This window comes from Diadema antillarum, unplaced genomic scaffold, assembly GCF_040938485.1.
Source record: "Diadema antillarum isolate AM-2024a unplaced genomic scaffold, OU_Dant_1.0 seq00001702_RagTag, whole genome shotgun sequence".
In the NCBI taxonomy this organism is placed as follows: Eukaryota; Metazoa; Echinodermata; class Echinoidea; order Diadematoida; family Diadematidae; genus Diadema; species Diadema antillarum.
The window spans coordinates 262,053-289,536 of NW_027272392.1; the positions used below are offsets into that span (position 1 = coordinate 262,053).

Genomic DNA, 27,484 nt, shown 5'->3' on the forward strand with positions numbered 1-27,484 from the left:
TACAGCGAATAAAAGAGACAATTTATCTTTCTAGTGAACCTTTAGCAGCGTGTCCAACTATACATATTCCATTTTTTTTTGGGGGGGGGGGTTGTCTGATCTTTTTTTTTTTTTACTGTATGCATTTCAAACTCTGACGTTTAACTGTATAAAAACCACAGTACTCTCAATATTTCACTTGCTCTCTAATTTTTTCTATACAGTACGACATGGTCCAGTAATAAGATCACTTTGGCATTTCGAATATCAGGCTATGGGATGCAACACACCCTGTAAGTGCAGGTGTTCAGTTTAAATCTGTATAACTCTCTGATACATTTATGTCATGACAGTTCAACTGCTCTGCATGATTAAGTACAGAGTAAAGCCTCATTTTGCGATGTGCAGTACGTGATCATTATTATTATCATACGTTAAAATAACTTTTCTTTCTTGCTGCTCTATTGGATTATCAAAGTGTAACATGGTAAACATCTGCGAGGTATTTTGTTGTGTTTAAAATTCCACCATTTACGGACATAGCAGTATTAATCGGATTAATTTGATTTCAGGCGCAGGTAAACTACGAGTATACAACAGTTTTATATTAAAGAGATATGCCCAAACGCATGTATGTATTGTAAATTTGCACTTTGAACTTTGATCTTGACCTATAATGGATAATAATCCATAAACTAATCAATCTTGTAGTGTACTTTATCAGATACGATGACATTAGACACTGCTATAGTATACAAAGATGTGTGTATGCGACAATCCACTTTGCATAGCAAAAGAGAACCCCGCCAAGGCGTGCATATTTAAAAACATTTTTGTTGTGGCATTGACATGAGTTGGTGTGTCTACACAAACTATTCATCTTTCTTGCAACTGATTGATAAATTGCCTTTCATCAACTTAGATAAGCACCGATTTATCAGTGTTTTTGTATACTAGTAGTAGTCATAATAAAAAAAAAAAATCATGGGCGTATAATACTCAGGTTGGTCGACTCAACCCAACGATCCCAGATTACTATAGATAGACGTCGTTTCCATCCGGCAGCCAGTTTTGCTGTACGGGTTCTTATTTTGTCTCACCTCCCTGTCTCTTTAGAGCAGAGTGTAGGGCCTACTGCGTATCTTTGTCATGAATTTGAAGTTCCATTATTACTGTTGATTGTCGTTTGTCCATTCTTGTTACGTTGATTCCCTAAGGAAAAGAGATTCAAATACAAAGTACCAGTGATTCGAGCAGAAATAACAGTGATAACATTAGTAGCAGGAGGAGGAGAAGTATTAGTAACAGTAGTAGAAGTAGTAGTGAGATATTGTGTGGTAGTAAAAGTATAGCGATGATAGTATTTGGAGTAGTCGTAATAATGGTAGTATAATGTATAGTATTGTATATGTAGTATAGGAGTAGTAGTAGTAGTAGTAGTAGTAGTAGTAGTAGTGGTGGTGGTAGTAGTAGTAGTAGTAGTAGCGGCAGCAGTAGCAGCAGCAGCAGCAGCAGCAGCAGCAGCAGTAGTAGTAGTAGTAGTAGTTGTTGTTGTTGTGATAGTTATGGTGGCAAGTATAAGTAGTAGCAGTAAGAGTAGCTGCAACAGCAGTAAAGGTAGAAAAGGTGGTGATATATAGTGTTTGCGATAATATCTTTATCAGCAGTATAGTGCAAAGATTTGTAGGGGCGCTGTAAGTAATAGTTGTGATATATAGCAATGGTAATAGAAGAAACAGTAGAAGAAGAAATAACGTGCTGGTAGTATTTTATAGTAACAGCAGTAAAGGGGAGAATTACGAGTATTATAGGCCCTAAGAAGCAGGATTATTTGCGTCTCAAATTTTTGGCGGATACTCCGAGTACCTGAGTGACAACCCTTGACCCTGACCATAGTATTCCAAGCCCCCATGGCTTCGCTCTTGGCTGCTGACTGTTCCGATACTACATGCCATTGATATTGAGAAGCGGTATGATGATGGGCACCGCAGGTAGGGTCGGGTGCTGTTCGTTATTCCGAAGGTTCGTTATTCCGAAAGTTCGTTATTCCGAGGGTTCGTTAATCAGAAATACACAAATTCCCTATACCTAGAGGTTCGTTAATCCGAAAATGAAAAAGGGTTCCTTAATCCGAACATTTGTGGCGTTATTCCGAAGGTACGTTATTCCGAAGGTTCGTTAACCCGAAAATGAAATAGGGTTCGCTATTCCGAAGGCTCGTTTATCCGAAAATGAAATACGGTTCGTTAGTCCGAAGGTTCGTTAATCCGAAAATGAAAAAGGGTTCGTTATTCCGAAGGTTCGTTGATCCGAAATGAAATAGGGTCCGTAACGAACCTTCGGAATATCGGGCTTTGTTTCATTTTCGGATTAACGAACCTTCGGAATAACGAACCTTATTTCATTTTCGGATTAATGAACCTTCGGAATAAAAAAACCTTATCACATTTTCGGATTAACGAACCTTCGGAATAACGAATCTTCGGAATAACGAACTGTAACCAATAGAGTCACATCCACAGAACTCGCAAATATCGTCTTTTCGAGTTCTGTGGTCACATCTCGATCATCCAGGTGGGGTGCCTCGAGCGACGCTCAAGTCTTTCATTGACAATCTCTTTATGAAGCTGATGTGCACCTATTGGTATTCTATTCAAAGTTATTGTTTGCAACGTGGTTTGTATCCTTAGTTTTCAGTAACGTGAGGAGATAGGAGACAGTTCTGTTGCCTTCTATTTCAAAATTAACCAAAGCCTTTGTTTCCATTTCAGAATGGCAGATTTTGTAGATTATTTTTGCTTAACAGAGAGCCATGAGCCCGTCCAACTCAACGAGCAAACAAGCAAAAATTTTACCTGCCAAATTAAAGGAATGTCGTTGCGATGGTATGTTGACACGCACTGTTCAACCCCTAGTCTCTCTTTAATTTGAAATCAATGTTTCACATGTGTGAGACGTGTACTGCGCTTTGGTATGAACGTTCAACGTAGAAAATAACGAGCAATATATATGTATACATATATACACTTCATGTAGCGTTTTATCTTTAGTGTAACCAGTAACTTAAACAGTACATGGGGTCGGGTCGCTGTCCTAAATCAGATGTTTGTAATCTTTTGTCGCTCCTATTTTGGCAAAAGAGACGTGTCGGTTCAAGGCCATAGAGGCATATAAACTGTTCATATTTTAACGCACTTATGACTGACCTTTGTGTTTCTACATACCACCTGACCAAACTAACAGACGATTTCACGCACACTTTGACATGCCGTGTACACGCATAAACACACACACACACACACACACACACACACACACACACACACACACACACACACTTACTAATCTTTAGTTTCTTTCTTTTTCATAATGAACAATAATATCCAAATTAGTTAATTGCAAAATAATACAAATTTCATTATGACAAAATAAATTCCACATTGACAATATTACGAATGAAAAAGAAAGAATTTTGTATAAAGAAAGGGGAATAAAGAAAAGGCAAACACTTCAAACATAATCCCGTGTCCAGAGAACCAGCTCACATTCTCACTCACTCAAATACTTAAATCACAAAGTTACAGAGCTGATACTGCCAGGGAAGCACACACACACACACACACACACACACACACACACACACACACACACACACACACACACACACACACACACACACACACACACACACACACACACATGCACGAACACACACACACACACATATACACTCACAAGTTACAACACATGCACACATCTTTTATGCTTTCCCCACCTGAAATATTATGAGAATTACTACATACTGTAGTACAAAGAAGACATTATTTTTAGATCCTGTAATAAAATTAAAGCTAGAACAGGGTTTTTATAGTGGCTTTGGCTAGCCCCATAAGGGTACCAAAGAAATTTAGCTAACCTAGCTCTTCTGAAAATGTTGAAATGCGTCAGTCACGATAAAATAAGTTTCAAAGTACTCGTGTTTCAAAGCTTGCTGGATATAATGTATACTAACATGACATTTGGTGAAGTCAAAATTACTGGACATATCAATGGGTCAACTTGATCTTTCGATCAAAGATGCGCTTATGATATTAGTCATTCAAAATTGTATTTGTCTTCAAAGTAATTCATTCCTTGTTTTTACGGTTTTTTTCTACGATAAAAAATCAGTAAAAGCAACTCAAAGTAAAAATTCCTGTCTGAATCATGAAAAGCGTGGTGAGGAAAGGCAAAAATGCATGAACTAACCCTGAATGAGCGACTAAAACACCAACTGATCAATAGTTGACTATGTTTGACCAACACGAAATCTCTATGAAAGGAATCAAGAGCAATCATCCATGCGCACTTTGGCAAAGCACATCAACAATTTTACTAACAATGATTTATTATTGTCACATAATATATTTTCAAATATACAAATTCTCGGAATATAAAATATGCATGAAAATAATTTCATTCTCTGCAACAAATATTTGAGTACCTCTGTCGACATATTGCGCGTTTACACAAACTGACCTATCCACTTAATGGTATAGCAAAATTAATCCTCACATGATCAATGTTTACATAGAAAGACACGGACATGTGTCTCAACATTATGTGATACAATAGAAAGAGCAGGTGAGATAATGGGAAGAGACAGACTGACAAATAGAGAGGAAGAAAAGAGAGAGAGAGAGAGGGAGATGAGAGAGGGGGAGAGAGATGAGAGTGAGGGAGAGAGATGAGAGAGAGGTGAGAGAGAGGGAGAGAGAGATTGAGAGAGAGAGAGGGAGAGAGAGAGAGGGAGAGAGAGAGAGAGAGATGAGAGAGAGAGATGAGAGAGAGATGAGAGAGAGATGAGAGAGAGATGAGAGAGATGAGAGAGAGATGAGAGAGAGATGAGGGAGAGATGAGAGAGGAGGAGAGAGACAAGAAGGAAAGGAGAAAGATGAAGAAAGGAATGAAGAAGACAAAATTGGGCAGTGACGCGAGAAAAGGGCCCTTAGGGCATTAAATACCGACAATGATTTTTTCACCGCCACATTGTACAATGAACTCTGACGTATTTAGATATGCAAACCGTTTTCTGAAATTCCACTCCTAAATGCCCCAATTATGTTACCAACAACACAAATACATTCTATATCTGGTTGATCAAGCACATAATTGTCAGTTAAAGAGACATTGGACATTGGCATGGCAGTCTTAGAACAGTGGAACCTCTTTATGAGGAGGTCGGATATAATGAGATATCTGATATAACAAGGTCATCTTGCAGGTCCCATTCCTTTTAATATTCTGTTATTTGTTTACTTGATAATTATAACGAAATATTCGATATGAGGAAATTTCAGTAATCCGAAGCAGCTCATTTTTAAAGGGGTTCACTAAACCGTCTTTGCGCTCTTTCAGTCTCTGACTAATAATTTCTATAAACTGCTTTACATTACTGCTGACTTACAATGTAATTGCAGCTCTGAATAACAATCACCAAATGGCTCCATGCACAATTCTAGCTAGTCTGGTTTCCAGACCCTTTGCCAACTGGACTCCATGGCGATGAAGTCACCGCCCGCGATGAAGTCGCCAACTTCACCAAAAAAAAAAAGAAAACCACCTTAAACTATACCAGTTTTCGACGCTGAAGGCGTCAAAATCCTGAATAGTGAAATAGTATGAGCAGAGGGTCTGAAAGCCAGACTAAATTCTAGCATGACATATCTCATACAACATATCAAGTACCAAGGTATACATAAAATGACAAATTGATATAATGAAGGCAACTTCAAGGACGGGCGAGCGTCGTTTGTCAGCTAACATCGTGGAAGTCAAATACAACATATGGGCGCACATGGTTTTAAGTTTTAAAAAGTATTTATGTTTTGAAAGATCAAAAAATGAAAGTGTTTGTATCCATAGTACAAATTCACAGACAATAGACGATACAAACTTGGCATTCACCTCCCACTTACATTTTTTTCCGTGTAAATTTCCCAAATTGAGGCAGCAAAAGAGGAACAAATAGTACTCAATTGCTAACACATTTATAGTTATCTAAAGTAGATACTAATATATTGCACCACAGCAGTTTTTACAATAAGCTAAAAAAAAATGAGTATGGTATATAATTACTTTCATATCGTGTAAATGCCCTCACAAGATTCGGGCAAGTTATGTCCTGTATACATTTGTTCTTTCGTGGTTTGATCAAATACACAGAAATATTCTTTGTCATAGAGACTCCTTTGATTTCATAACATCAAGTACTATATAAAATCTAAAGAATACATGTATTACCATTTGCAATATTTCTCACACAAATGCGATTTCTATAAATCTTCAAAAGCGGTAAACTAAAAGCTCCATAATTATACTTCATCCTCAATATGAGGAAAAGGAAAAACATGAAAATATTATGTGAAAATGAAAAAAAAAACACACCCAATAATCTATTAATGGCACAGGAAACATCCTGAGCAGAAGACAGTATGTTGATATAGTTCTTCATTTTGGTGGCCAAAGACTGATAAGCCCTAGCACATCTGTTTTATCAGTACATCTGTCACGAAGCATTGTGTATATCTAGGAAAACAGCACAGGGGAATGCGTATTTCATGAATAATTTGACAAAATGATATCTGTATTGAGAACATTCTCCAGATTGTTTGTTTGTTTGTATCATCTGTGTGTGCATTGTTGTTTTTGATGTGTGTGTGTGTGTGTGTGTTTAGATGCTGACAGCTCTTACCCCCAGGGTATTGAAATAACTGGAAAATGCACAAGAAATCAAACAAAAAAAAAATCCATCAGAAATGATTATGTATTAAATCATCTGAAGTTGTCTCAGCTTAGTTGCATTCAAAAGATTATTCCATGCAATCTACCAAGCCTCAGACCTCTGATGTCACTTTACATGGGTCATCCTTTTTTCTTTTCTTTTTGGGATAAACATGCTTCTGGATTAAAAATTCTTAATAATCAAGATGCATCGTGCATTTGACTTTGAATAAAAGGTACCCTGAAGCAAAGTCAATCCATTCTAACTACCCTGAATGTGATGCAATGATGTTGCTCATAGAATGGCAATATCCCAATCAATGCTCAGCAAGGTTTTCCACCGTAACCCTGGTAACTGAAGATAAATCCTGTTTGAACATCCATCATAATGTGCACCCTCTCCACTTTCTGAGGGAACTTCTTAGCAGCTGCTGCAATCCCACTTGATATCAACTCTTTCATGATAAGCAAAGATGCAACAGTATCACTTTTCAGTATGGATAAAATGCAGGATTGGGCATAATGTGCATGCTCTAAATACCAACGTATACAGTAAATGTATATTTTTGAGTGAGTGATTTTTCGCGCTCACCCGAGTAAGATAAGTTTCACATGTTTTAATTCCGCTGAATCAAGACATCAAAATGTATATCATATGACAAGCAAAGGTATTTGCATGCTTTTCTTTTTACACCAATTTCTGGTTGTGCGAAATGTGTGAAAATTTACCACTTTTACAGTATATTGTCAAACAAGAGAGTGGCCTTCTGTTGCCTTGGTCTTCCCTTCTCACATCTGTTTCTGCTTTACACATATTATATCTCCTTTTTCAGTAATCTTCATTATTTTTATTTCATTCATTTCATAATTATTGCATCAATCATAAGCATTCACTTGAATGCATACATAAATCTTGCACATTAAAATTCAAGCGCAATCACCAATCATTTGAACACAAACATACATACAAAAAAAACACACACACACAAAACAAAGACACATCTGTGCTAAGTTGAGTCTCACAATAATTTTTTCCACTGAATTTGGTTTTAAAGAATGGCAAGAAATTAACCCCATGTCTCACACATAATCTATTCACTAAATTCTCTCTCTCTCTCTTCTCTGATACAAACAAAGCAACCCTCACACAAACAAAATCTCTGTTACTCCCTCCAGAAATTGTTAACTTCTTCAGGCTTCCTAGCTGCTTCAGTACCAAGCATCACTCTCAGTTTCTCCTACATATACTGGTTAAAAAATGCAGCATCTCTTTTTCAGGTTAAAAATCTGCAAAACTATATACATAATAGATATCCCCTAGGATCAGAAAAGAGTCCTGTGGACGATGATGAAGCAATACCAGTGAAAAAAATAATAATAATTTGAAAGAATACCTTGTACAAGTAAAAAAAAATGATTTCTCCTTCAAAAGATGAAAAAAGAAAACCTGGCCCAGCACTGAAATATTTACAAATTTGACCTTGTTGGGATCCCTTTGTCAGAAGGAATGTTTGTAGTTTGTGCATCTAAAATTTACACCTAGGCCCTGTTTGGTAAAGAGGTGCGACATTATCATATAGTTACAATAATTGCGGTAACCATGGCAACCATTTAAAGCTGAAAGATGCTTGTTTGTTGCCTGGCCCACTGTTGCTGCTGCTGCCATAGTGTTCTCCCCATTACTTATAACAGTAAAAAGTCAAAAGGCAGCGAGCTCACATGATTTTACACACAAAAAACAAGGAGCACAATCTTTTTCTCCAAACTATCACATTTTTGTAGATTTTCACAGCAATGTTACATGTTGGTTAAAGAAATATCATGTCATAGGCTCTGATAATGCTATTGGTAGAGCCAATAGTTTGGTCATTATAAAAAGGAGAAAAAAAATGGATGGAATTATGGCATACATGCTCTGCTTTTGCCTGACGCACGGTAACTCCGCATCAATGGAAGTGCATGAGCGCACACTGAAAGTGTGACTCCGCTTGACCTCTGCCCGTTGCGCAGGGGTGCGTAAGATCAACTCATTCACTTGCATGTAGCGCACAGCAAAGCATACAGATCCAATAGCTGGCGACGAAATGTTTACATGTATATGTGATAGGCAGAATTTTTGCCAGCTACAATCATAAAGAGACACATGAAGTGAAGGTTCTGGTGGTCATTTCAGGGCTATCTTGGTGGTGTTGGGCAGGGTCAACGTGGTGAAGCCCCCTATGGCCAGCATGACAGCGATGACGATCATGGGCACGGCGCAGTGGGCGTCGATGAAGAGGCCGAATATAAGATTGCCCAGGATGGCCCCGATTCGATTCATTCCTGCCTGTACACCCATGGCAGTGCTCCTGCAGGAAATGAAACACAAAATAAAAATGAAAATGAAACAAAATGAAAATGCACAAAGATTATTTTGTACTTTTAAATCAAATTGTGTGACACATCTTTACACATTCTTTTGTGCTTGAAGGTTTATTGGAGGTTAACAAAGCCCTTGCACAAAAATTCATGCACAGTGAACATTCAGTAACACAAATTTTTCCTTGCTGTAGGGATAATATTCACACACAAAAAATCCAAATCCAACTAGAAATGTCGCTATGGCGACTGATGCCTCCGCCATAATGCATGATTCGCCCAATAGGTGTATAGTGCAATGTCTTCACAATGTGTGATGACAGTTTCACATAACTGGCAAAGCACTGAAATGACACATTTGTCAGAAATATCTTGAATGTTCACTTTCCTTTAACTAGGTCTGCTATAATTGTCTAAGAGTGCAGGTACATGTATTTGGGGAATTGAGGATTTTTACTTGACTTCTGACAGACCCTTTTATAAGCTTATGCATTGAGTAATTTTCAAGGTATGAAGAAAAAGTGTAATTACAGTATAAAATAGATTCTTTTTTTTGCATTTAAACCTGGCCTTGACCCTTAACCTTTGACCTTTGACCTTCTGGCAGGAAATTTCCAAGAGAATCTCCAATAGGTAATACATGTATATAAAGTTTTAAAAATTAATAATGCAAGCATTACATATACTAGTAAATGAGGGAAATAGTAGAATTTTGAAGAGTTGACCTTGATGTTTGACCCTTGACTATTGACCCATGACCCCTACATTCCCTAGATAATCCCTGCCAGTCAGTACATGCGTATTTACCAAGTTCCCTGAAGATACGTTGAACCATTTGCGAGAAAAGTGAAATTGTAACATTTTTGCCTAACCTTTGACCTTTTGACCTTTGACCTTATGACATGAAACTCTCTCTGGAGAATCTTTATGCAGTAGTACATGTCTACACTAAGTTTCAAGAAAATATCTTCGGGCATTGCATGGATATGGGGGAAATAGCAACATTTTTAGCATTTGACCTTGACCTTTTGACCTTTGACCTCTTGCCAATGTCACTAATATCTACTCAACTAATTGCCCCATCATACATCATCCTTGGACCAAGTTTGGTGAAAGCTGCTTCATCCAGTTTTGAGTTATCACGTAAACAGATAAATTTCAGGATTTGACCTTAATCTTTGACCTTTGACCTCTGTCCGAATTCACTCAAATATTAATCAAGTAATTGTCCCACCATACATCATCCTCGGACAGAGTTTGGTGAAATTTGCTTGATCCAGTCTTGAGTTATTGCGTAAACAGATAAATTTCATGATTTAACCTTGACCTTTGGCCTTTGGCCGATTTTACCCAAAATCTAATCAAGTTATTGCCCCATCACACTTTATACTTGGACCAAGTTTGGTAAAATTCCAGTAAATATTACTCAAGTTATCGCGTAAATGAAATCGGACGGGCATACGGACGTACGGACGGACAACCCGAAAACATAATGCCTCCGGCGCCACTTCGTTAAAAAAATATAATAAAAATCCAATGTATCAAACCATTCCTGTGGTATCCAAACTTTTAGAAGTCTCAACCATGAATAATCACGACAATGAAATAAATATATAGTAATACTATCAAATAACAAAAAATTGATATCATTATACAGCTCCAAAGTGACAAATAAGAGTGACTGACACAAAGACGCTTCACATATGACTCACCTGCATGTTGTCGGATAGAGCTCTACTCCGAGCACATTGAGGGTGTCCCACGCTACGACAGAGATGGCGCCAAACACGATAGACATGACGAGCACCTGGATTCTCGTGTGGAGAAACCAGATGAAGAAGACGCTGACGCCGGACAGAATGAGACTGGTAGCTGTGTGCCGAAGGAGAGACCGATTCATTTGTTTCAAGTGTCGATATCTTCTTCTTCAGTGAAAACTTCAATTTATTTAACATAAATTGGCTATGTTTTGTCACAAATGTTTGACGAGACACATCTCTCCATATTCTTTATCATTTCATTTCATTTAATTCCATTCAACAAGTTTTCCTCAGATGAAAATTTTTCGTTACTTCAATACTCTCATGACCCCACGGAAAAACAGCTATATCTGCACTGACACAAAATACAACATTTTTAACATACATTTACACATCAGACATAAATGTAATACACGATAATATAACATAGATGTGAAAACGTTGCCTAAAGAGGTTAAGTTTACATGATAATTGAAGTTGCAGAATACACTTAAATCAGCAAGGGTATGCCCTTTTTATACTTGAAAATTAAGAAAATGTGTTGGGGAACCTAGTAAAAAGCAGATGGTTGTTGGGGTAGGTCCCCAAAGAAGAAAATCACAGACACATTCCACATAGGCAAGTAAATCTGGGCCCTGTTTTATGAAGAGTTATAATTGATTATCCATTATTTTATTGAAAGGTATTTATTACATAACATCTCTTGCAGCCAGGAGGCTGAATTGTGGACATTTTACAAAAATCATCATGAATACATTCAAATATACAAACATACATTACAAATATGAACTATTGCACAATAAAATCAACCTTTACTATTAACAAAAACAAAAAAATACAATTACAATTATTCACATTAGGGAAACAATGAAATGTTCCAGTATACAAATAATGTCAAGAAATCAATACAGCAATGTGATGAACATAATAACATGTAATAAAGAGTAAATAAAAGGTAAATTATTAACACAGATTCAAATAAATGCTATATCATTATGGTAAACTCAGAAACAAAATTGTTGGTAGGGGAGGGGACTGCTAAAAAGCAGAGCTTGAAGTATGAAGTCCCCTCTTTGACACAATCTCTTCCCCAATTCTGTATTTTTTAATGTTCTCTCCATTCGATTTCAATCATAAGTCCATTGCAGTCTGTGTGTTAAGGAAATGTAAAATCGATTATATCTTCTGATAAAATGAAGGTCCCTAGACAAGCATGCCAGCACACACCAACACACAACAGAGAGAAATAAATGAGAGGGAGGAGCACAGGTGAGACCATTATAAAGACAGCATTAAATAGAAAATAATGTGGGTACCTGCAGCTGTGAGCGGGGAGAAAACATTAAAAAATACAGAATTGGGGAAGAGATCATGTCAAAGAGGGCACTGCATACTTCAAGCTCTGCTTTTTAGCAGTCCCCTCCCCTACCAACAATTTTGTTTCTGAGTTTACCATAATGATATAGCATTTATTTGAATCTGTGTTAATTCACCTGTGTCTTTATTACATGTTATTATGTTCATCACATTGCTGTATTGATTTCGTGACATTATTTGTATACGCGAACATTTCATTGTTTCCCTAATTTGATGGAGATGAAATAAAATGAACTTGAAAGAGCTGTTAATTAAACCAATTTTGTAAACACATGATTTAAAAAAAATACCTTTATAGAAGACAGTGCTGGCAAATATAAAGACTAGCACATGTAGGGCGATGTGGGAAATAAATTTAGTTCATGAAAAATGGTACAAGGTATGCTAGAAGTAGCACCTCATCATTCACATCTGAAAGTGAATGTTTGGCATACATCCCAACCAACACATACAACCAAATACACACAGGCGCAAACTTACTTAGCATAAATTTCCGGCCGAGTCGGTCGATAAATATGATGGCCAGGAGGTTTCCTGGAAGGTTTGACAGCGCGGTGTAGAAGCCGTCCTCGTATATATGAGGATTGTCAGTGTCGTTCGACAGTGTCACGTTGACATCGCCGCACGCCGATCCACCGTTCTCGACCCTCGTGAATAGCTCTGGAAACCACATCCACAGACCGTAGTATCTAGAATGTGACAGTAAGGAGGAAAACAAATCATTCCTTTTATCACTTACAAGCAGAAACGACATTAACCGATGTGTAGTGTGGAGTTTGCAAGTTTGGAAGGCTGTAGAGGCATGTCTATCTCTGAATTTCAAGCATATAGGTAGGCCTATCGTTTAAACATGAATACAATATTTCTCTGTGAAATAAACTTTTCTTCTACATATGTTGAATTTGAAAATATGAACATATACTGCAGACTACAGACACTTAGTAAAGATCATGTACATGATGAGCACTGATTAGAAAAATCCTGAATAATCACAGTGTTAATTTTCTTCTTTTTTTTGGGGGGGGGGAGGAGGGTTAAAATCTTGCTTTTTCATTTCATTTCATTTCATTTCATTTATATGGCAAAATATAAACAATGTACAAGTCAGTACAAAGAAACAAATTCATTCCAGGACTCTTACGAAGCAATTATGTGCTTGTAGATGGAGCCGTAAAACAAAAAAGGTAAAATACATTCAACCATCACATGCAGAATATCAAATGTGGAAATGACTAGTGTCCAGCACATTCTGTAACAAGAGACAAATCAAGGAGGTATTGATGATACAATACTAAAATACATTTATATTGACTTAAAGTGCAATTTTGTGCCATATTCACGTTGGTTTTAATAAGAATTACAATCAGAGTAAAATCAAATGAACAGGAAGATGGAGGTTTTATCAAAATCAATTCTAATATTTATTCAAAAGTTATGAAAATGTATGATTTCATATGTGAGGTGACAATGTCATCATCTCACAAATCACATATTTGCATGAGATTGTAACTAATATCGCAAATTTGTGAAATCATTTTCCAGTCTGAAATCCCATAATGTTCCTATTTTTTGTATGATTTTGATGGAGATATTCTACTATACTTCCCAGTATTTGTTTGAGTTTACTCTATTCACCAAATTCAACCAAAAATGAATGATATTTAATTTATCACATTTCATAAACCTCATTTCTGTTGTTGGTGCCATATCTATTGATGGTAAATATTACTGTGTATTTCCAGTGCTACAAAATTCTCTTTTGAGCCCTTCATTGTTTCAGTTGCAGAGTATTGAAAAGCCTCCTAACTGCTAAACATTTAGCTGATACTCAAATTGGCAACACAATATAGAAAATTGAAGCTCGTCATATTTTTCTCAAATTGGAAACTCTTTGCAATATCTTTCTCATCTTGGGCAGATTTGATGAAATTCCATCTAACCTTTCTCCAGATATCAGATAATCATGCAGGCAGGAGACAGAAGTGCCAATTTAATAATAAAGATCAGATGACAATTTATACGAAGTAAATAAAATACTAAGGATCTGATTGATTGACCAAAAGTCAGGCTGGCACTTGCACAATTCTTTACACCTACCCATAGGAAAGACAGAGGTAAATGGCAAGCAGGGCTAGGGTCACTCTGGTCAGTGGACTCTTGAAGAGCTTTATGGTGGTCTGGGCGATGGACTTCACCTTTGCCAAGACTCCGCCTCTCTCGATGTCATCTCTGATGAGCCCCTTTCTCTCTGCATTGTTTGGAACCACATGTTGGACCTGAGATGTAAGAAAGACATCAGAGGAAATGCACTTTTCACGGTGAAATTATTCATTTTTTTTTTTTTTTTTTTTGCGGAACATAAATGAATATAGAAAATAAACACAAGGTGTATGAATACAATATTATGCTGACTACAAAGCAGACATTACAACCTTTCTGACTGAAAAATAGGGATAATTTGGCTCAAAGGCAGGATTATGAGATTAAAGAGGACTTCCCATAGTAGTGTGTAATAAGATTATCAAGAAAAAGAGGAAACTCCTATTGAAACAAGACCTGGGGATGGTCAAACTTCAGATTCTTTCCTCAAAATTCAGAATGGTTGGGAGATTTGATAAAGTGTGAACAATATAAACTGATTTTCACGTGGTATCTCAGCACAGTCTATCAGAAGTATATCACATCCTCCAATAAAATGGAGGGACCCTATTCCCCACGTTAACACTGGTGATGTGAAATGTTTTGCTCCATATCTGCTTATACCTCTGCCCACTGGGATAATTGAACTATCTAAAATATAATATTCATTTTGAAGTTGGAAATACTCTTTCTCATTTGTTCTCCACATCAGAATGAGTGTCAGACAAGTAAACAATGGCCACAAACTAGACAATTTGGTGGACATTTTTTTATCCTGAATACGACCCTATTGATGTAGGGGTGGGGAATACTAGTACGTGTCCAGGACAAATCCAATAAACTGTTTGCTCCATCAACAATGGGCGAGGATTTGGGGGCAGGGTAAGTGTCCTTTCAAGCAAACCCTCCTCTTCTTGCGTACTATTATCTGCAAACAATTTTCTTGTATACCATCTTCTCACATACAATTCACAAAGAGTATTGGGAAAGCAGTACACAACCAAAATGGCAGCAGTCATGCCATAAAGAGTCATATCACAAAAATAGTGACCGGAACTGCCCCGATGGAATTTTCCATAGTTAGAATGCTGTCATCTGTATCATCTGTCCTCCTAATCTGCCCCCCTCCCCCCTCCCCCCTCGTTCTGTTGTCTACAGGAGCATACTGGAGATGGTCGCATTGAGAGCAACTGTACTAATGACTGATTTCATTGCTGAGAACCAAATTTGGAATGCATTACTCTCATGTACGTATTGGTAGTCCTGAACTAATCTCAACATGGCACACTGTAAATGCAGAATGATGTGGTAATTTTTGCAAGTTTCATGATATTGTAACGGTTTTATATTTGTACACTAGCAGCACCCGTGAAAATCCACGGGTCTTAGGGCCTCGTATTGTTTTGAATTTATTCATATTATTTTCGCCGCGTTTTTAGTAGTCAAAAAGAAAGAACTTTACTATTTTCTCCTTTCTTCTTTTGCACCCCCTCTACCCATGGCCATCCCCTCCTAACACCCGAGCTGAGGAGCCGGTCCATGGAATGGGACTTTAAAATCGCCCCGCTTGTTGTTATCACAGATCATCGAAGCACGGGGGGGGGGGGGGGGGGGGGGGGGGGTGCCATTGACATTTTGCCCTGCATATCTCCCCTTCCCAATGCCATTCGCCCTCAGTCTCGACGCCCGTTGGAAAAAAAAAAGAAATACATGAGCCCTATCTGGCCCCAACGCACACACATCTTTTCTCTTCATGAAAAAGCTGAAAAGTGGCGTGTGTCATGAATAATATTCATTTTACCACGTCATTTAAAAAAAAAAACCCACACAACGACAATATGTTTACATATCCTCGCCCGTTTATCTGCTTCAGACTGTACATTATCATTATTATCATTATTATATGAACACTATTATTGTATCATCATTTAATAAATATTATTTTGGGAGGGGAGATGATATAGTCATTATAGGTTTGATAAGTAGGCATCCGTGGGTATCCATGGGTCTCAGAGCCTCGTATTTTTTCTTTAATATTTCTTTTTCCCACGTTATGGGAAAAAGAAGAATATTTTTGTCTTCATTTGCTCCCTCTTTTTTTTTTTTATCACCAAAACTTGGTTTGACGGACTATAGAACCACCCATTTAATTTCCACTTGTAACTTCAAAAAATAGGCGGTCGGCAAAGCGAGGTTTTCCTCTACGTCCGCACGTGTCTTATAAATATTCATATTTACAGCAGCAATAAACGAATGGACAGCGGCGCGTGTAATCTGAACTGGAAGGGCACGATCGGCAAGGATAGACATTTAAATGGATATTTAGTCGTCCTAAACACTCTGACTACAATGATACCCGACGTGAGAGCAAACTAAATGACGTACCTGAGCTGCATAGTATCCTGTAGTTGTGCAAAATAGAATAACAGCATTCGCTGTTTTCAAAAAAATGCCCTTGTATGACCGAGCCGTGTATTACCATGAGAGCCCATATCACGTGCACGCAGATAGTGTGTTTCGTATAACCATCGTCAATACATACACAGGCGCAGGCCTGTAATCTGATATGGAAAGGCACGATCGGCAAGGACAAAATTGAAGTGGATATTCAGCCGTCGACATCACTGCAGTAAACGGTCTGAGTACAATGATACCCGACTTGAGAGTAAACTGAATGACGTAGCTGAACTGCAGAGGATCCTGCAGTTTTGGAAATAAAATACGGCATTCGTAGCTTCCTGTGTACCGAGAACGCATCATGATATGCAATGCAACACAGCGACAGGCTCAATGCATACACATTATAACACATATCTCTCTGCGATATCATGGAGGTAGAACCTACCTCCATGGCGATATATTGCCCGTATAGTGCGTGTATCATGTCTCCGCGAACGATCAGCTGGGCGAGCGAGAGAATGCCCACTGTGCTACCACAGATTGTATAGAGTTCTGTGTGTGCGACCTGAGCCTGCGAGCTGGCGCGAGCTGTATATAACCCGTTATACATCGTGTGCGTGTGTGTGTGTCCAAGAACGATGATAGAGCTTTCGCCACTGAAGCGGGAGTTCAGCGCGCACACGCTGATGTTGTTGTTTGTCTTTTGTTTTTCTTTGTTTTTTTGTACCGCTCTCGACGTCGACACGGAGGAGGAGCACGGACGAAACCCGAACGGGAAATAGAAGACACCCTCTTGCTGCCGACGGCACCGGTCTCGGGGGCCCGGAGCCGGCGGCTTCGGAGGAGATAGCCGCACAAAATAAAGCACGGGAAGGCATGGGGGCGATCCTTACGCGATTATAATATAGGATATATGATTAAGTATGGCGTTCAGTACTATGTTGTGTTTTTGTTATGTAAGCTAGGTAATTATTATGCTCTGTGTGTTTCTGTTGTGTAAGCTAGGTACACTGCCAGCTCAGCGTCTTCTCTGTTTCTTCTCTTCTCTTCGTCTTAATTTGCTCGTCTATTGTCTCTTATGTTGTTCTTTGTCTCTCGCCTCGTCTCCCTCTCTCCCTCGCTTATGTTGTCCTTTGTTCTCGTCAAGCCTCTCTCTCTTCCCCTCTCCTATGTTGTTCTTTGTTCCCCGTCTAGTCTCTCTCTCTCTCTCCTCCTCTCCCTTCTTGTTCTTTGTTTCTTGTTTACGCTGGGTCTGGTGTGCTTAATTTGACTGTCTGCTTTGTAAACGTGATTGACAGCTAGCCACACTGACGGTCACTGTCATGTCCACTATAAATAGAGCAGGGTTTCTCTCCGTTAGGCAGATTACATTGAGATTGGGATAAGATTACTCTGGGATAAGTGTCAGACTTCGGCACATCACAAGAATGGCAATGTTATACCGTGTACATGTATTGAACGTCATGTGGAGCAGGCGAGTGTCATGTCGCCTTAATAAAGTCATTGTGAACCGGAATCTCGAGTCTTAGTGCAGTCTGTCATGCTTCAACATCCACTCCACAGTCCGTGAGGCCCGCTACCAACCTCATCTATCACGGAATCTCAAAGGAACAATACATGTCTTCTCACACTTCTCCGACCCAGTACATCACACTCACAATCTCCTAATAACTACGCCACATACGACTATGTTCCGGAGAGAGACCCCGTGACAATATAACTAAGGCAAACTTAGAACAAGTAAATGTCTTTGGAGATTGTAAAGTTTGTCAAAAGATAACTGCAAAGTCTACAATAAAAGTCTACAAAAAGGTTGAAGTTTACTGAAATTGGCCAAGGACAAAAAAAAAAACCCAAACAAACCAACAAAGACAAAATAACAAAAAACAAAAAAATAACCAGAAAAGCACTCTGAGAGCACAGACCTGCACCAAGCAGCTAATTTCCACCCATACACACATGCTAAATATCGACCAATTTCCCAATATAGAAGCCTTTTGTTTATGTCATCTGCTTCCAGCCGCACAGCGCCTCCCCTCAGCAGAGCACATGCTCTAGAGTGCATATGCAAACCTCAAATATGCTAGCTTGAACTCCAAAGTTCATGGACCCTATCTGCAAAAACATAAAAATCCTTCAAAAATCCATAAATTCAAGGATCATTACCAAAATTTAATCATCTGTTCATTGTGTCATTATCAACTTTTCCTGTGAGTTTCATCCAAATCTGTCCTCAACTTTTTGAGTTATTTTGCACACAGAAAAACAAACAAACAAACAAACTAACTCACTAACTAACAGACAAACAAACCATCGTCGATGAAAACCTAACCTCCTTCCTTGGCAGAGGTAATAATGCAAAGTCAATGACTCTTTCCTAGCACAGCTGCCCACATTTACACTTCAAAATCAAGGAGATTCCAACCAGTAATTAGGAAAATAATTGTGCCTTACATGCATCTAAGTAGGCAAAAAAGACCCCAAAATCAGATAAAGTTATATAAACATTCTCTTGCCCGGACATGAAGAAAATAGTTTAAGGAATATGAAACACAAATACATAAGTGGATTGAGTGAATGTAGAAATGTTGGTAGAACACATCAGTGAAATTTGGAGGAAATCGGACAATCCGTTCAAAAGTTATGAACTTCTTTTAGTTGTGATACTGCCATCGCTGAATAAAGTGACCATAGCAATTCATGATATCACAATTAGATGATAAAAACTAAATATACAGGGAATTCAACATATCTTTATTTTCAGAGTATAAGGGAAGAGCACTTGACTTACCTCTTTCAGAAGGCATTTGGAATAACACTTCTCAACATATGTCAGTAACAAGTAGACAGAATGTGTACTTTTCATTAAAGAAAAAAATGAATGTATGTGGAATTCTCTTTAAATTTTCTTCAAATCATTGTCCACCTTTAACATCACAAACTGTTGTAGTCTTCTTATTCAGCAAAAAGCAATACTGAAACTTTGAAAATCTATCATCTTTGAACATATTGTCTGATTTTTCTCAGACTTCACCGATGTGTTCTACTAATATTTCTGCATTTCTCAGTGAAAATATATATTTGGGTTCAGGGAGACTTTGATAGTTCTTCGCTAGCAACCCTGGTGCTTCCCTCAATGATAACAAGAGTCCTCTTTTCTACACATCGAGCATCTCATCTCGAAATCATACTCACTGGATAGTCCTCCGGTGACACTCCCCTGTTATTCCAGCAGTAAATCTTCCTCAAAACCTCCAGCACCTTCTTATTCTCCCCTTTCTGTCAAGCAAACCAATAAAGTAAAGTACACTTTGAAAATCAAGCGTGCATCTTAGCAAATACTGTACACACCATAGTGAGTCTATAATTTTCAGAGACTCCAACCCAAAGCACCTTCTGATCTGGAGATTCTCCCGCCTGAAACCCCTAGCAAACGGGAGACTCCAACTTGATGTCTGCGAAGTTCCTAGGGTTCTAGATGTTCTCTGGTGCTATCTAAGGCTTATTTTTTCAACATACGATAGAAATAAGTGAGAAATCCTCACCAACGGGAGACAACGAGCCAGGGCGGGAGAAATTAAATCTCAAGTGGGAGAACGGGAGATTTTGCAAAAATGGATTTTCGGCGGGAGATCTCCCGTCAAAAACGGGAGAGTTGGAGTCTCTGAATTTTTCACGAATCGGGAATTTCCAACAAGTTTGCAAGTGATAAATTAATTCGCAATTAATATGGCGTAGTACTAGTACATTATTATCACACACATTACTCATATACAATGTATTCAAAATAGTACAGTTGTACATGTTAACGTGCACATCACATTCACATCAAGATCAGAGCTAATATTTTTCACATGTTCTTAAATTTGTGAATAGCAACCAACTTGCAAAATTCACAAATATACTGGGTGTTACAAAAAACATTTCCCACTTTTGATCCTTAACAGTTAAAAAATTATACATCAGATGCTGCCATTGATATGAGTAATAGCTGAATAGTGTACAATTTAGTTAGGGGTGATTCAAATACGAGAACATGAATCTGTTTCATCAAATCTTTTCGTTGATTAGTTTTAATGTTAAGTTCCAGATTTTGGTCAAATTTTAACCCGCTGTACAAAATTGAACTTTACATAGGAACCAATGATATGTATGTGAGTGTGTGCTTACAATGACCCTGAACAAAAGACATAAATACCACGAATACCACCTTTTCAGAGCTCTGCTGACTAGGTTTCTGGTCTCTTGCTCCAAGGCACATGAATGCTTTTACCAATAATTCATGATGGATCGCCCTGGGCACTGCTAGTCTTAATTCATGGCAAAGGGTAAAATGCATGCACATGAAAAAAGTAAGCACCTGTTTTCATGTGCTCACACACACTACATTTCAGGATTGATAAAGACTAGCCGTGATAGCGGAATTTCTCACGAATATGAAATAGGGCATCAAACCCTGGCCATTGTTCAGGACCACTGTCTGAATGTTAACCACCCACTCCTATACACACCAATTGACTCCTGTGCAAAATTAAAGTTTTGTACAGAGGTCTGAAAATAGAGCAAAATCTGAAACCTAACTTAAAAATAAATCTTGAATTCTATGAAACTGATCGCTACTTTCATTTTTAAATTACGTCCGACAAAATTGTACACTATTCAGCTATTGCTCATATCAATGTCAGTGTTATCCGATACATAGTTTTTGAACTATTAACCCTAATCAGGCTGGGGGGGGGGGGGGGGGCGGAATCCGCCCCCCCCTCGACGTTTCGCGCAATATCGTCGCAGCGCGATAAGCTCCTGCTGCAATGTTTCATGACTTTTTTCTTTCAAGTATCGCGCAACTTTTGAGACCAAAATTGTTGCGCCCGCGCGTACCGTTTTGACGGGACGCCCGTTCAAAAAAAATTTGTCAACCCCAAAATTGCTCCAAAACGTGATTTTGTGTACAAATCCAATGCAAATTGTGTTTTTTCAATTAATTCACATAAAAATTCATATCTTGACTTAGAATGGACGAAATTAATTTATTTTAGCATAATAAAGCTTGGAAAAATGTCTGTGACAAATTTTGGCCAAAAAACAAACAAAAACAAAAGGTAGAAAAACAAGGAAATACATAAGAAATTAAAAAACAATCAAATACATAAGAAATTAATTTCGATACAGATTTTTTTTTATCCTATGTCTCAGGAGAATGATACAAGAAACATTTTTAAAAAGAAATTAGCTTAATTAGAGGATTAATAAGTGATCTAGAGCCCAAAACTGATTTTATGCGTAAATTACAGTAATTAATTAATATAAAATATAAGAAAAATTTTTCGGAGAAAGCAACCATACATTTTGATAGTATACGTCGCGGGCGTCGCGTGTGCCAATTTTCGGCGCGATCACGCGTTCCATCGGCGAGATCTGAAGGGGGGGCGGAATCCCCCCCCCCAGATATAGCATAGCCAAAAAAGCCCAGCCTGATTAGGGTTAAGGATCAAAAGTGGAAAATGTTTTTGTAACACCTTGTAGAAACCCCATAAAATATATGGTGTATGTATGTTAGGGTTTCTTTCATAGAGTGATATCACAGATTCATAAAAGAAGTTGATTGCTAGGTGTCTCCTGGAATGTGGTGCATATATCATTCAAGGCTCAGTCACATTATCTCATTGTTTAATAACACTAGAATGATTTGGGACTTAACTAGTTGTATTCTTTATATCCAGTGAGGAAGAAGTCCCGTGAAGATTGAGTCAGGATACAGAGCAATGTCAGTTTAGGTTTTTTGTTCTAATCTATGCAATACTTGCCTAAATCACAAGAAGTAACTTTTAGGCAGCATCTGTTGATTCCTGAACCTCTTTTACAATGAATTGAATCTAATATTATGGTATAGATTTTGCAACTTACAGCAATAAACTTCATCAACAAGCACATCTTTATTAGGAAAGCAATACAGTGAAGGAAAGTAGGGTCCCTATATGAAGCTCACAGAAATAAAAGCCAATTAATTACCTCGAGTAGGTACATTGGACTCTTTGGTAAAAACAGGAAGGTCACCATTGAGGTCGCGGCAGGGATGCAACAGAGAGCCACAAAGATCCGCCAGCTCTCGTAGCTGAAGCCGTGAGGGTTATGGTAGCCCAGGTGCTCCCTGGGTATGACGGCCCAGGCGAGGGCAGCAGTCAGGATGTTGCCCAGCATCCAGAAGGTGGAGAGAGCGCTCACCATAGCGCCCCGGTTCTTGTCCATCTGAAACTCGCTGAAGTAGGTGAAGATAACGGGCATGGAACCTCCGACGCTGGGAAAGTTACAGACCAAGGTTAAGTGAATTATATAAACATCATGACACATAATAGTATTGCAATCTAAAACTTGTGCTCATAAGTTTATCAACATGACCGCAAGCTTGTTACAAGCTAGTGCACGCTTGCTCAAGTTCCAATTTTTGTAAGGGTATAGTGATACAATGGATGATTACTTTCATTAAATTATGATGAGGTAGATGATGATAATGATGTTGATAGTGATGATGATGTTGATGTTAATGGTGATAATGATGATAATGATATTAATCTTGTTGTTGATGATGATCAGATATTAATGTTGTTGACGATGTTGATGATGATTTTGGTAGTGGTGATGATGATGAAGATGATGTTGAGGATAATGATACTGATAATGGTAATAAAGAATACAGCAAAAGCGAAAAGATAAAATTTCATAAGACGGTAATGTATATTCATATCCACATTACTGGGTATTTTTGCAATCATTCTTATCATCACATAAGTAGTAGGAGTGGTAGTTACTTGTCATTTCTATCATTATCATCCATCTAGTTTTCTTTCGACAATTCAACATGATGACATCTTTGTGATAATCCTTGACCTCCTTTAACATTCTTGCAATGTCAACATCTAATCGCTCAAGGAAGTACCTTAGTATATTTCACAATACATTTGCTATGGGTTCAGAAATATTGACGGTGTATCTATGGAGATAAAATTGTGAAGTATAAGATGATATAAATCAGGAAAAGAAATAAATACATATTCATATAATGCTGTCAACATATGCACAACCTTTCAAGGGAAAATGTAAGTGATGACATAAGGAATTGAGGAGCTAAATGTTTAATCTACAGAGTGCTGTTTCTCACACATACCGGTATATCAAGTTTACTACAAATTTCCATTTGCTAAGCTAAAAACAAACACACCAAAGAAAATATAAAGGGAATTCCACAAAAATTCACTTTTCTAGCATAATGAACGAGCACTTGACAAACCGCTTTAAGAAAGCAGGAGGAATAATTGCTACCCTTAACATACGTCAGTATCACGTTGATGGGATGTGCAATTTTCATTAAAAAATGAAGTTTTAAAAAATTCCCTTTATATTTTCTTTATATTGTTGTTCACGCATACGTCATAACCTCTAGTAGTCTCCTCATCCAGCGGTTCCAACACCAAAACTTTAAAAATTCATAACTTTTCATCGATTGTCCGATTTTCCTAAAACTTTCACTGATGTGTTCTACTAATATCACCTGCTTTTCACTCAATCCACATTTCTCTCTGGATATTGGTTTCCTTTAAAGCTGATTTTCTTAATGATCCTCACCCAAGTCCACTCATGAATCGCATGGCCAGGAAGAGCCAGAAATTTTGGCAGAGACTTGAGAGGAGGCCAAAGATGGCATTGCATCCCAGGGAAACCACCAGGGTCTGTCGCCTCCCCTGGACGTCGGCCAGCGAACCCCAGACAAACCCTCCCACCAGCATTCCTGCACAAAGGAGAAGATAAAATCAAGTCAAATGCCTGGGATACAAGTCCAAAATGTTCAATACAAGCATATATTATATCTACATATTTTTAACCATTTCATATATTTACCAGTTTATCTCTTTAACAAACAATGCAGATATAAGTTTTTCTCTGTATTAATTTGATTCACCATCTCCACACGTTCTCTCATAAATATAGTATTTTTGTATCTGATGGCAGATTCACATACAGTGGGTTGCTAGTTTCCTTTTTCCAGCCCCTTTAACCCTCTGCATACCACATCACTTTCCTGTCCATAGGTTTGTATGTGAGATTTGTGCACATTTGACTCCTTGGCACATAAAGGGTTAAAGCCAAAACATAGTTCTCGTACGCCTGTAAAAGTTGTCAAATTTTGCTCCCAAATGTGAACGTATGCCTAGGAAATGTGCGGAATAACGCTGTAATAACAAGATATTCGATGGGTAACGACGAAAATGCGAAATATTAAGCAAAAAATTTCAGTCTCAGAACTTACCCGAACAGGGTCAGGCTAAACTCGGACTCGGGGATAACTCGGCCTCGCTTTGACGGCGGGCTGAGTTGTCTTGGTTGTCCCTCTGGATTGTACAGTGTTGTACTATGGGAGCGGCCTGTATAAACTACATTGTAGCGCTTCGCGTTCTGGCTGCTTACTCGCAGTAATGGTCCGAGTTGTAACAACGCGCGCATCAAAAACCTCTTAGGCGCGCATGCAAACTTAGTGTACGCCTATCAAGCACCTCTAAAAACAATCAAACACGCTTGATAAACAACAACAAAAACTTCAAAGACCGCGCGTCTCAGCAACTGAGGTGATGTGCATATAGGCTTGAGGCCGCGCGCTGTCCATTTGTTTTGTACAGGATTAGCACGCACTTTCCTGTCTGTTCAGTTAGGCCTCGTTTGGTATCATACAGTATACGGCGATCACGAACTGCGTGTAAATTGTCTGAAATAGGGTCGAGTTTTCCCTGAGACCGAGTTAGTCTGGAGCCTTCTGGAATAAAAGTCGGTTTTCCAACTTTTATTATTTTTCTCAAAATACTCCAGAACGACTCATCATTCCGGCAAACCGCGTCAGCCAGGTAAGTTTCTCTGTAGACTCTTTCGATATATTGCAAATATGAAATGGTGCCAGACAGGTTCTCAAGCCCTTACCAGAACTTGGTTATCACTTTAATCCTTAAATCCTCCTCCTCCTCCATCATTCCCCCTTCCCTAATTCCGCTACCCCCTTCTCTCCCGCCAACCTCGCCTCCCCTTCTCTCCTTCTTCTCCTTCTCCTCCCCTTCCTCTCCCCATTCCCTCCCTCCTCTCATTTTTCTTCTTTTTAGTCTTTCTTTAACTCATCCCTCCCCAATCCTCCCTCTTTCTCCTCATCCATCCTTCCTCCCTTCACCACCCTCCATCATCTTTCTGTTCTCTCCTCCTCCCCCCCCCACCCCCATCTTCCCATTCAGCATTGCAGCATTTTGAGGGCTGAAAAGGTGACTGTATTTTTGTTAAAAAACAGTATTTTTACCACTCCTGCAATAGACCATGTGTAGTAATACAATTTGGGGAAAACAGTATCTTCCATGAAACCTGCACTATTCTTGGCACAAAAAAAAAAAAAAACACCCCACAAACAAACAAACAAAATACTGCTAAAAAAAGACAACAGTTAGCATCTGTGCTACCCCCTTCTCCCTCTTTTCCCTTTTTATCATGCCTCCATTCCCTCTCTCTCCCCTCCCCTCCCCCTTCCCCAACTCCATGTTCCTCTTCCCTTCCTCCCCCATCTCTCTTCCTCCTGTCCTTACCAACGAAGACCACTGATGTTAGGAGGCCTTTCTCAAAGGAGGTGATGCCCATGGTCTTGGAGGCCTGTGGGAGAAGGAAGGATACGCTGAGGATTTCTGCGCTGTCACTGATGTTGGCCCAGCCACACACGATGAGCAGTACTGCATGAAAACGTCCACTACCTAGAGAACAAAATAATGGGCAATTCATGAGATAGTGTCTGTGCAAAACTCATCTCACACACTCACACACACACACACACACACACACACACACAAACACACACACTTTTTTAATGATTTTTTTTAATTAGAATTTCGTTTGATGACTATCGTTTTTAAACTGAAACAAATACAAACGATGATTTTGTGTTGGGGGGGGGGGGGGCCGTCATGGGCATTGCAAATTTGGTGTCAAAAGATGCGGGAGACTCGAAAGAAAAAAGTCATGAAACGTCGCAGCAATAGCTTTTCGCGTTAGCGATGCATCACGCGGAACGTCGAGGGGGGGGGGGCCCTCGGAGGACCCCCCCCCCCCCCCCGGCCTGGTTAGGGTTAAAACAGTTCAGAAAGAAATTCCACACAAACCACTGTGCAAACACCATGCTGCACAATCTTATTCATCAACCTCCACATCCAAATTTACCACTTGGGGCAAATTTCAAACATAAAGCTGTCAGAGGTAACAGATGAGTATGAAACTGTGGGTAGCCTGCAATTTGAGTCCGTGGCACAACAATAAATATACTTTGATAATATTACGTCCCACAAATCTCAGTCTTGTCATCAAATGTTTTAAGATCTCAAATGACACATGATTGTGTTTTTCCCTTGACATATTACTAGTAAGTCAAGCTTAAAGGGATGGTACAGTTTTGGTTGAGATGGGGCTTCAGGTTTCCATTTGTGTGTGTGTGTGTGTGTGTGTGTGTGTGTGTGTGTGTGTGTGAGATAATGAGAAACCTCTCATGTAATAGTGCAGAGCATACAATTCTAAGAGGAATTCAAAGTTTTTATTTGATGAAAATTGGTCTTGAAATGGCTGAGATATCCAGAAAAGAAGTGGTCCTCATCAAAGGTGGGACCCACCTTTTGTTAGGAGCACTATGTTTTAGTGTG

The 27,484-nt window shown here is 38.7% G+C and overlaps 1 protein-coding gene across 1 annotated transcript in view; it reads right to left on the reverse strand.

The window, feature by feature from the left end:
* Positions 1–8,905: 8,905 nt before the first annotated feature.
* LOC139711770 (synaptic vesicle glycoprotein 2C-like) overlaps positions 8,906–27,484 on the reverse strand; it is a 39,638-nt gene continuing 21,059 nt past the window's right edge. The window contains exons 4-11 of the mRNA XM_071623623.1: positions 26,387–26,548; positions 24,399–24,561; positions 22,788–23,073; positions 19,971–20,054; positions 14,334–14,512; positions 12,717–12,925; positions 10,812–10,971; positions 8,906–9,089 (exon numbers count right to left, since the gene is read on the reverse strand). Of these exons, the coding sequence (XP_071479724.1) occupies positions 8,906–9,089; positions 10,812–10,971; positions 12,717–12,925; positions 14,334–14,512; positions 19,971–20,054; positions 22,788–23,073; positions 24,399–24,561; positions 26,387–26,548 (1,427 nt within the window). The remainder of the gene's footprint in view (positions 9,090–10,811; positions 10,972–12,716; positions 12,926–14,333; positions 14,513–19,970; positions 20,055–22,787; positions 23,074–24,398; positions 24,562–26,386; positions 26,549–27,484) is intronic.